The following is an 11,215-nucleotide window of genomic DNA, read 5'->3' as shown; positions in this document are numbered from 1 at the left end:
GAGCCGGTCCGGAGGAAGCTCTCGTAGGCGGCCAGGTTGTTGAAGCAGGGCGCGTTGGGGTAGGGGATGGGCGGCAGGCGCGGCGCGTAGAGCGCCAGCAGCGGGTCGAAGCTGTCAGAGCTGACATCCAACCGCGGGCTGGGCGGGCTCGCGGGGCTCCCGGCGCGAGCCGACCTCGCCCCCCGCTCCCGCTCCTCCATGTTTGAAAGGCCCGCAAGCCGAGGCCGATGGGAGGAAGCCGCGGGCCGCCAGAGGGCGGCACTGCGCAGCCGCGGCGCGGGTCGCACTGCGGGGCGCGGCCGCCGGGGGGCAGCATCGGCCCGCGCTGGGCTCCTGCGGGGTGGGGGCGTGGCTGCGACCCGGGCAGGTGCTTCGTGGGCTCTAACGCAGGCTTTCCCGTCGGTATTGTTACCTCTTAGCGTGCTGATACCCCAGAATCCCCGGGTGGATCCCAGATTGGCAGGTTAACATCCTTGGCGTTTGCCCTTTCACGGGGCTGCAACCTAATCCAAGCTTGAACTGAAAGGAGAGGGCGGGAAAAGGGCCAGGAGGGCCCCAACTTGCTTTCTCCCGGAGTACTGCTGGGGGAGGGATAGGCGCAGCCTTCCCGGGCTCAAAAGAGTTTGGCCTATCTGGGCTTTTCCGCAGCAACCTTATTTCCTTTACCTAAGAATAAAGAAATTTGTACGAACGATGGAGAGACGTTAGCGTCAAGAAAAAAAAAATTACTGTTTTCTGATCACTGCTAAAGCACTGGAAGAGCTGAGGATGCACAAGATCAGATCTGTTCATTTTTACTTTGTGGTCTCAGTTTGGCAAAACACTTGTTTTGGGATGTTAAAATGGGTTTCCTCTAGATACAGTCCTTATTCAATAGGGCCAAGATGTACCCAGTCACTCACAAACCACAAAAGTCATTTTCTGGACTGCCACCACTCTCCCAACTGTTAACCAGCATAAACTACATTTTTTTTAAAAAAAATGTATTTAGTACAGGGTCTGCAGGGTCTCACTACAGATCGGACTCATAGTGATCCTCCTGTTTTCTGCTTCCCAAGCCCTGGGATTACACGTGCAGGCTACCACACTCAGTCTCAATCGCAGTCGAAACCCAGTCCCCAGCTCCGCCTATGCAGGCGCGTTAGTCCACCGAGCTATCTGGCCGACCCCATTGGTTGGTTTTTGTGTGCTTGTTTCCTTACAATTTGGAAAAGACCAAGAGAATACTATAGAGTACCTCAGCAAGCAAGCTAGCTAAAAATTAATACGCAACAGTGAATTAGACACCAGAATGCACAACTTCGCAAAGATAAAAATCACCAAGCAGGAACTTCTAGGTAATGTACTAGATTACTTGTGGAACTGGTATTAAACCTTGTTTATTACTCCATTTGAAACCCTGTCTGAAAAAAATTCAAAGCTCCAGAGCCACGGGGAATTCAGCAGATGAGTCTCGCCTTAGGACAAACAGAACAGGCTTTATGGTGTCTCGTGATATCAAGAGAAAGCACACATTTACTCTGGGTGGCTTTGTCCTGAGACTTTGTGGTTTAGTGCCTACTTGCCTGCACATATTAGATATAAAATGCTATCAATTTGCCATTAAGCAAATTTGCCAATCAAGAACTACATTATTAGGGGGCTGGGAGATAGCTCAGTAGATTAAGCACTTGCCTGGCAAGCATAGGGGCCTGAATTCAATCCCCGGTTGTGAAAAAAAAAAAAAAAAAAAAAGAAAGAAAGAAAAACTACATTATTTTCCTGCTTATCTAGCCTAGCAGTACCCTGAGGTCCTTGTTTGCCCAGAGTTGTAAAGTGTGTCAACCATTTGTATGGGAAGCCCAAAGCCTCTGGGGTAAACCGGACTGCTAAGCCCCAAATGGGCACTTCAAATGCAGATTCCAAGTTGTTCTTTTCAGTCTGTAAGTGCGTGAGCCTGTGTTGATGAGGGTATGTGCATCGTGGCTCACCCAAAGACAGACACAAATGCATACTGTATTTGCATTATGAAATAAATAAGGAGGCCCAAGAAAGTTGAAACGCTTATTTTCTCCAAGAGATTTCAGCAATTAGCAGCCCACGCTGTATCTCCTCTTCCTGTGGAGTGGGGGGAAACAGGAAGGAAAAAAATGGCATCAACAGATGGGGTGTCAATTAGTGAAGGATGAGCCGCTGCTCTCTGAAAGATATGTTTTCTTCTTGGCTATAAATTGTGCAATGCAAGACCAGGCATGGGGACGTGGGCTGTCTCTTAAGTGATTCTTAATAAAACCAAATAATCCCTTCCCTTTAAAATATGGAACAAGGACAGAAGGAAATGGGGTTATCTCACCCCAAGCCCATGACCTCCCGTATCAGGCCCCAACAGACTGGCAACATGAGATTAACACTTAACACTGCGGTCCTCTCCAATCTCTATTGGCCTACAGGCACGTGGGGCTGTTGACTGCACTGACATCTGCCACCTGGGATCCCAGGGGCATTTGACCCTGCTGCTCTTGAATTCAAATTTCATTGTTCTGATTCTATATAGGCGACTTAATCTTCTTCACAAAGTCCAGTGAGAAGACAGCACTTGCCTTAAAACAAGTACTACAGAGGACGGAGAGGACTGGGGAGGTAGCTCAGCAGAATAAGTGCTTGCCTGGCAAGCGCAGGGTCCCGAGTTCAATCCCCAGTACCGCAAAAAAAAAAGAAAAAAGAGTAAGTGTGTCTGCACCTTCATCCGTTCATCTTTACACATCTTTCTCTCATGCGGACATCCACCTCTGCCTGGAAAGACGACGCAAGTGCCTTTGGACACTCTGGCCCTGTCAAGATGACATTACCATGCAGAAAACTCCGTAACAGCAACGCGTGGAGTGTGTTCACAAAGGATATTCAAACCACTGCTCATTGGTTAGCCAAAGTTGGAAACGTGGAGACTGACACAAAGCCCCAAGTCTTCCCCTGAAATTGGTGAATTCAGAGGCATCACCCAGGTGCGAACCCCTATTTATCTCTGGGTCTGCCAAAGGTGACAGCAAGCAGATGGCTGGCAGACACGAGGCTTTTCAGAATCGCTGGCTTCTCCAGGGAGGAGCAGGTGGGAGAGTAAAGTTTGGGCTCCTTCTATCGTAGATGAAGAGCGCTGACAGGCTTTTATAGGACTTATGTCACAATCTAAAAATGACTCATCCTGCAAGGCAGGAAATAGTCCTTGCTTTATAAAAATAGCGCCACGATTAGAAAGAAAAACCCCAAAGGAGTCGTGCTCTGCCAGCCAGCGCAAGCAGAAGGCATCACCCTTTCTACGTGCCCTCCCCGCTCCCTCCTCCTGGGGTCGTGTCACCCCAGCACAGTGTTCTGGATGGCAGGAAGGCGAGGGTCCTGAGAAGAAGAGACCCAGGTGTCCTCGCACGGCTGCGCACGCCAGAATTGTCAGCTGTTTCCTTCGAGGATCTCTGGGTGCTCCTTCCAGAAAGCATCGCCGATGATATCGCAGTGCAGCGGCACTGGCTTCATGCTCGTCCGCGTCACCGCCATGGTTCTTCCTTCCATTTCTGCTGGCAGCTTAACTTCTTTTGTCGTGACTTCATCCACCTAAAGGTTAAGAGTGGCGACATTGTCAACGTGACAGTGGGCTTGCGGGGAAGGGGAAGGTGTGGGGGAAGCTTGCTGTTATCTACTTCTGTCAGATTTTCAGCATACACCGACCTCCTTACAGTTACAAGCACGTTAAAGGTTATGTTACTAGAGTCTGAAAAGTGAGCTTGGAGCCAGGCACGGCGGCGCGTGCCTGCAATCCCAGCGTTCTGGAGGCTGAGGCAGGGGGACCAAAAGTAGCCCAAATGAATTCAAGGCATAGCGAGGTCCTATCTCAATGAAGAAACAAGTGATCTGAGGAACACGAAAGGGATTTTATGTTCCTCCTTAGCGAAGAGCATAGAATTAGAAATATGGCTCTTCTCCCACCTGCTTTAACAAGTATCCGAGTCTGTGCCAAAGAACAAATGTGTTTTGAAAATATGGTACAAATGAGAGCTGGAGCTGCCAGTGGGATGCCGAGCTCTTAACATACCCTTCAATGCGTGTACACACTCATTTCAGAAAAATACAGAAGACAATGAATTTTAAAAAATAAGTAAACCAAAAGCTGGTGAGAGAGAAAATTTTGGTTTAAGGAGTTAGGTAAATGCTCATCACAGACTATTAGGGCAAATGTGGATGGGACTTTGGAAAGTGACAAGCGCTTACACCGAACATCTCTTGGGGCTTCAAGTTAGTTGGCCCAGATAGACAAACCATGCAATGATATCCTCCGGCGTGGGAGAAAGCATTTGCCAGTGCTCTATGAATGCATAAGTCCTCGTGTCTTTACTGTACCAGGTTTAAAAAAGGATGTCCTTGATATGATGAGAGCTTATGACACAGAAAAAAAGAAGGGTGCTGAATTTAAAAGTCTATACTATTTACATCTATGCGATGGGGAATTCTAGACTACAAGTGGCTCCCAATTTGCATCCAAACTAAGCCTTTTGCAGGGATCTAGCCCACATTAGCAAATGGAGTCCTAGCAGCGAGCAGGGCAGAGCTTGGAGTGGACACAGGCTCCCTTTCCCCGCCTGATCCCACTTTTCTGGAACATAATAGGATTACCTTCTGCCAAATCAACACAGTCCCTTTTCTGTACATCAGCGGCTCGTTGTTGTAGTTGATACTGAATTGAGAAAACAAAATCTCATTCTTGTCTGCTGCCAGAGTTCCCTGAGGAAACAACAATAGATATAAAAAGCTTCACATGACACCTGAATGCCACCTGCCTGTCCTACCTACATGGTGCAGACCACAGACGGGGAAGGGTGCTACCTAGCATCTTATACTATGGAATTGCCATTTTAAGCAATTTGGATCGTATTTTAATATCCACATTCACAAAACTCTCTTCTGCAGCAACCGTTGGCCTACTGTTCAGGCTGTGAGGAGGCTGAAGGAATAGCAATTAAATATCTAGTATGCACATACATTTTATATTCATTTTTCTTATTTTATCATGATACTACCTCCATTTTAAAGATAAGAAAACGGAAGCTTAGGAAGATTATACAAAATGCCCAGGGTTGAAAGGAGTCTTTATCTTTCTACTAAGAACCAAAATATAAACTCAGCTTTTCCAAACCGGGTGTTTCCACTGCTATGTGCATCTTCATCCTTAGCACCCCTAATAATGTGAACACCAACTAACCAGGTATCGTACTAGGGGCTATTTATTGCATGTTACCTCACTGCAGATCATGCCCCAAGTAGCACATTTTCTATAAGCAACACCAGTATTTACTGAGCACTTAGCATGTATTTCCTACTTCCATGTTTTCCATGCATCATGCCATTAAATGCCCACCATACACCTATGAGGTAGCAACTACTGCTTTCTACACTTTACTTATAAAGAACCAAGGCAGACAGTAAAACAATGAAACAGATGCCTGATCGAGTATTTTCACCTGACCTCCAGAAAGAGCACCGACTCTTAGTATACACAGGGCTTCTACAGCCAAGAAACAGGACAGAGACCTGGAGCGACAAGGAGAGCCCAGGCCCAGTGTAAGGAGGACACACAAGACACAGCTGCACCCAAGTACCAGCAGGTGGGATGCAGAGCCAGTGCCAGGGGACCCACTTTCCAGCCAAGAACACTGACTCACTGAGGCACGTAAGCAGCCGAGCAGTTACCAAGAGTTTTTTGTTTTTTCAAAATCAAACTGTAAAGGGAGCTAAAGATGAACATAAAAGGGCCATTAGAAAAATGTCCAGGGAGACATTACAGTAATCTGTCCCCAGCTAAGCAGTAAACTCCTCATACCTTTAATCTCTCTTGGGCTTGTGTGGGGGTTAATCCAGATCGTTGTATAAGTGTCCAGTAAACTGTATTATAAAGATTATTGATGTGACCTGTGAAGAGAACAAGTTAGTAAAGTTTACAAACACAGAACCTCTGCTCAACAGTCAGGCTTTCAGGAGTCCTGCTTTTCCCTAAAAATCTCAGAGACAATGATTTAATCAGTAGCCTACACAGAAAACAAAGAGGAAGGCGTAGGCAGGAAAAAACAACTTTAGTCCTTCATTTCATTTACATTCTACATAAATCTGTTAACTCAGGTGCTAATTTTAGAAGTACTTTCAGAGTTATTTGATTTAAATTATTCCAATCTCTTTTTCATTTATTCTGGCAAAATCGAAATATACCATATAAGTAAAAGGCACACAAGCACCATCGCAGCCACGTAAGGCAGGGGCCACAACACAAATACCTAATGAGGCCACATGAACAGAAACGTGTAAAGCAGCATGCCACCCAGGGAACAACAGGGTATGGTACAAACTGCGTGGGACAGCTTTCTGTGGGCAGCGCCACGTCTGACACCAAGTGAGAATCCAGACTCTGTACTGACACCTCTCTGATTTTTGTTTAAAACTATTTTTGATGTGGATCTCCCAAATTTTCAAATAATTTTAATTAAAACTGTTAAACAATATTGCATTTCAAACACACTAGGAAACCTATGTATGACTGACAACTTTTAAGTCACAGAACTTGTGGTTTAAATCTATTTCTTTGGTGCCACTTACAGTCTGCTTGCCGCCAGCTGAGGTAGTCCTTCAAGGTCTGGTTGCTAGGATATAACACAACTCTTCCATCAAAGCCTGGGGGATACAGAAGGGGCTGATCCTCAAAATAATCCCGCCAATAAAACACATAGCTGGAGGCGAACTGGGAGGCCACGTGAGTCATGAACTTGCTTGCAAACGAAAAACACATTTTGTGGAAGAAGAGAAGGAAAATGTCTGAAATTAATTCAACGCCATGATAAGGTCTGTGGGTACAACAGAGGCTACACAAACTTCCCAGAAAGCCAAGGGATAGGATACATTTGGCTAAGAAAAACTACTTTAATGTCTTAGTCATACATTTTAACCTTCCAGTCTCGTTTCTTGCTAACACCGCATATTTGTCTGTAGGATGTGATATAAATTTATGATTCAAGAACTTTTTGGTTGTTTTGTTTCTGTATTACTGTTAGTCTCAGAAGGAGGGAAGCCACTGCTCTAGAAACACACTAATATATCCTTTGTGTGCTATTGAGAATTTCAAAATATTGCCAAATTAAGCATCAGATTTCTCTGCTTCCATACTGAGACCTTCCTTCAGTAAAAGTTTAAATAACACTGCAGTGAAGGTAGTGACTGACAAGGCTAAAGCCAACGTATGAGTCATCCAGGTTACATTTTTATGGTTTGTTTCTATCCTAAATGTTCACCGCTAGGTTAGTCTAGAAGCTAAGCTGACGAGGCACTAAAGGACAAGAATGAGCTCAAAGAAAGTAGACGGAATGCTCAGGTGTGAGACGCGAGGAACGCAGTCCACACCGGAACTGGGTGCTCACTCCGCAGCTGCACGTGCCGCAGACATCAGCTCTGGTCTGTAGGCCAGGACGCAGAGAAGCGCAGATGCTGGCGGGAAATATTCTGAGGAAAGGAAGCGGCCACAGGGCTACCTGGCTCTTCTTTTAAACCAGTTGCTCTTCGGCTTGAACACAAAGCTGTATTCGTCGCTCTGCCCGTATGCAATCGCAACATCTTCCAGCTCTTCCATCACGGTCTGCGCACATTTGGTCATGAGGTGGAGAGCGCGGCTGTCATTCGGTTTTGCAAAGTTGTGCTTCTCAGCAAAGCTGCAATGAGCAACGAGAAAAGGGTGCGGCAGAAAAGTGTCGCTGTCAGCACAGGCCACTGAGGTGATTCTAAGAGGAAGACACTGTAATAGTGCATCTACGGGCTACAACCTAATCCATTTCCTTCAGAAATGTGGTTTCTTACTCTCTTATTCTGAAGGGACATAATTGCTACATCTCAGGCTTGTTTTGTTTTTTTTTTTTCCTGTGAAGTGGGGACACATTTACCTCACTGGGCTGTCCTGAAGACTAAGGGAACATTCGAAAAGGTAATTATGCCAGATTCCTATTAAGTGCTCAATGGCTATTAGTAGTAGCCCTTTGAAAAAATAAATTCCTATTGTTCTGTTATTTTTCTAGAGTCCGTTCTACGTGGCCTGTTGCCGGCAATGAAATGAGGGCATCCTGTACGTTGTTATTCATTGCAAGGCCTACACAGGCCTTGAAACACCACCCAAAGACATCAGAATAGCGCGGTTCTCCCCATCCTCTATCGACCCCAGGTCCTTGCAGTCTGGTCCCTGCTCCTTTCCGTGGGGCCCTCCAGCAGCTCCTCAGCAGCAGTGCACACCGCACCTTCTAACGACCCTGACTATCTGGCTCGCAAGCCCAGGCACAGCCCCGGGCAGCAGGACGCTCAATGCCGAGCGCCCATTGGCTGCCGTGTTGCTCGGGCAACCAGAAAGCGGCTGCGCCAAAGCGCCGGACCCCGGAAGCGCCGGCGCAAGACGCGGTGCCCCGCCCCGCAAGCTCACCGATGGAAGTTCCTGCCGTCCAGCCTCACTACCACCCAGCAGTGAGGAAGGCAGGTGTCGTCAGCCTCGAAGCTCCGCACGTACTCAAATTTGCTTTTGGCCATGAGTACTCCCGCCCTCAGGCACCGGCTCAGAGCGAGGGAAGTGGGGGCTAAGCAATACCGAACCTTATGAGAGCCGAAAGCCCACATGCAGCCGGAAGGGCGAGGGCTAGGACGCCCCGCCCCGGAAGTTCCTGCTTCTCTTCGGCCGCTCTAGCCGTGGTGGAAGTCGTCAGCTCTGTGGCTTTTGCTTATCTTGCTCGGTGTTCTCCAAAACAAAGGAGGACCATTTTTCTAACTACCTCTCTTTTTTTCCTCCCGTTCTTGAACAAAGTTTCCCTCAGGGCTTGTAAACTTTCTTTTCTGACCAAGTTTGAAAGTGTTTTTTTGGTTTTTTTTTCCCTGTTTCTAAATAAGATTAACTCATTGTAGAAAATATGGGTAAACCGAATTATCAAGTGTTTTTCTGATTCCTTCCAGGCGCCATTCTCTGTCTGTGTATAAACTCAATGAGGGAGCATGTAAGTTCAAAATCATTTACTTGTACAGTTTTTATATTTTTTCCAAGGAACTGGATTGTTTTCTAAGGTCATTGGTTAGTACAAAGTGCAATTCTAGACGAAAAATAAATCCTTAATATTCTGACGTATGGGTATATTATGTTCCAACGTTATAGGCAATGATACACCTATTTATTGCTAGTATAAAATAGTAACTATACAATCCTCACATTTATGTGACTCAAACTTTATTACCCACTTACTTTTTTTATCCTTAAAAATGCAGTAAACAATATGGAAGGTATGTGGTGAACCATGATCAACTCCTAACTTCGCATACTTTAGGTTAACTTCTGGTATGTACACACAGTCATAAGTGTACCAATATGTCATCTTTCCTTTCTTCTTGAAGGCAGCTTTAAGTTAATACTACTCAGCTTCTTCAGCCCTTTCTCTTCAAGCTAACCAAGAGACAATCAAATCCTATCTACTCTAGGAACCCTACATTCATTAGATGCTTCATTTACAGTGAACCCTTGAATTATGACCGGCCTCACAAGCAACTTGGGTTGAAATCAGAATTTTAGGTTTAACTTAATAAACAAAGTCTTGAGTTGTTACCTAAATGCCAGTTGCTTCTGCTGTTGTAAACAGACTTTGCACCCTGGAAAAACATATGTAAGCATAGGTAAGTACCAGTCTGAACCTAGATGCGTTTTTGGAGATGATTTTTATCAGTTTTTTAATAATTGCTACTATTACTGCTATCAAAAAGGCCCCTAGAAAAGTTAAAAAAGAAGCTAAGGAAGGAAGAGTAGGTAATGCAATCACAGTGAAAAAGAAGCAGCAAATTATAGAGAAATATGAGAGTGGTGCTTGTGTGACGATCTCGCTAATATGTACATCATGTCAAACTCCACCATCTCTACAAAAGAGAAAAGATTTGTATATGGAAGCTAATGTTGTTAAAGTTGTTACTAAACTTAGTAAGTTACACTCAACAGTGTTAAGTGAGACAGGCTATTATTGGGAATGAAGGAAAGGCAGATGACAGGTTATAGTCTATCTGAGCCTATAATTTGTGAAAAAGCTAGGGTTATAATGTAGATCCACTAATGAGTGATAATGGTGAAACATTTGTGCCAGTAAGAGGTAGTATCACAATTTTAAAGTGAGAACTGGTGTTCATGGGCATAATGAAGCAGCTAGTGCTGATTAAAAGGTTGCTGAAAATTACATGTATCACTTTGAAATGATGACACAGAGAAATAGCTTTTGTTCTCATCAGGTTTTCAACTGTAGTGAAACTGACCCTTTTGGGAAAAAAAAAAATGCCTGGGACAGCATACATTACCCAAGAAGAGAAAAAACGCCAAGCCACAACCCTGTGAAGGACAGGCTAACATATTGCTGTGTGACAATGGGAGTGGTGACCTCAAGATCAAGTCTCTTGGTTCATCACTGTAAGCCTCTTAGAGTGTTAAGAGGTAACATAGAGTCATGCAGAATAAACTAGGGGTCATTTGGGGAATCTAATGCAAAACCTGGGTAACAAGAGTACTTTTTTTGAAGTGGATCGGGGCGGCTTCTGTCCTGTTGTTAAGAAATATCTATAAAGGACAAAGGTTTACCACTCAAGCCTCTCATTATGGACAATGCTCCTGCTCACCCACAAGATTTGGAAGAACTAACTGGCTGAAGAATTCTCATGGCTTTCAGTTGAGTTTCTCCCACCTGTACTGCAGCCTCAGCCTATGGACCAACAAGGTATAGCTAACTTTAAGACACTATATGCCAAGAAACTGTCCCTGAAGTGCTTCCAGATGATCTCAGGTATGTATGTATGTATATACATATGTATATATATTATATATATTTTTTTCTTTAAAGTGTTCTGAAGAACATTACAACATCCTTTCCTGTGTGGGATTGAGAAATACTGGGACAATGCCTTTCTAAGGACACTGAGACATGCCTGGAAGAAGTATGGCCTAAAATGACACAGGAGAGACACTTTGAAGAGCCTGACCCTTCAGTTGACCCTGTGGCTGATGACATTGTTGTATAGCAGAGTCCATAGGCTTCTAGGTAGATGGTGATGTTAAGGAACACTGGTGGAGGAACAGGAATTGTGTACAGAGGAATTGTACAGTGGAACTTCTGCAACTTCTTGCTGAGCAACAGAGAAGAGCAGCTAAAGAGCTTTC

The 11,215-nt window shown here is 45.1% G+C and overlaps 2 protein-coding genes across 5 annotated transcripts in view; both read right to left on the bottom strand.

Moving 5' to 3' along the window:
• The window catches only part of Lsm11 (LSM11, U7 small nuclear RNA associated), a 9,589-nt gene extending 9,389 nt beyond the window's left edge, over window positions 1-200 (bottom strand). Inside the window, 1 exon segment of the mRNA XM_023713251.1 lies at window positions 3-200. Within this exon segment, the coding sequence (XP_023569019.1) occupies window positions 3-200 (198 nt within the window).
• A 3,058-nt stretch (window positions 201-3,258) lies between these two features.
• Window positions 3,259-8,858, bottom strand: Thg1l (tRNA-histidine guanylyltransferase 1 like). Of its 4 annotated transcripts, none has more exons than XM_004629395.2 (6): window positions 8,468-8,858; window positions 7,536-7,712; window positions 6,610-6,779; window positions 5,843-5,931; window positions 4,639-4,746; window positions 3,259-3,582 (listed from the first exon to the last, which is right to left on the bottom strand). In XM_004629395.2, exons 1-6 carry the CDS (start codon window positions 8,656-8,658, stop codon window positions 3,421-3,423), a joined length of 897 nt encoding a protein of 298 aa, XP_004629452.1. In that variant the 5' UTR covers window positions 8,659-8,858; the 3' UTR covers window positions 3,259-3,420. The 4 variants fall into 4 exon arrangements, with proteins under 4 accessions (XP_004629452.1, XP_023569038.1, XP_023569040.1 ...); XM_023713270.1 differs by having other exon boundaries at window positions 8,635-8,856; XM_023713272.1 differs by having other exon boundaries at window positions 6,610-6,684; window positions 8,468-8,660.
• Window positions 8,859-11,215: the final 2,357 nt, after the last annotated feature.

The sequence above is a fragment of the Octodon degus genome, unplaced genomic scaffold, assembly GCF_000260255.1.
Source record: "Octodon degus isolate 3935 unplaced genomic scaffold, OctDeg1.0 scaffold00029, whole genome shotgun sequence".
In the NCBI taxonomy this organism is placed as follows: Eukaryota; Metazoa; Chordata; class Mammalia; order Rodentia; family Octodontidae; genus Octodon; species Octodon degus.
Note: the sequence above shows the minus strand (reverse complement) of the source record. Positions and strands in the feature narration are given on the sequence as shown.

Coding starts and splice junctions, on each gene's coding strand:
- Thg1l (XM_004629395.2), bottom strand. CDS start 8,658: ATGTGGGCTTTCGGCTCTCATAAGGTTCGGTATTGCTTAGCCCCCACT. Junction 7,713..8,467: donor GACGGCAGGAACTTCCATCG/GTGAGCTTGCGG, acceptor TGCTCATTGCAG/CTTTGCTGAGAAGCACAACT. Junction 5,932..6,609: donor CAGCTGGCGGCAAGCAGACT/GTAAGTGGCACC, acceptor TTCTCTTCACAG/GTCACATCAATAATCTTTAT.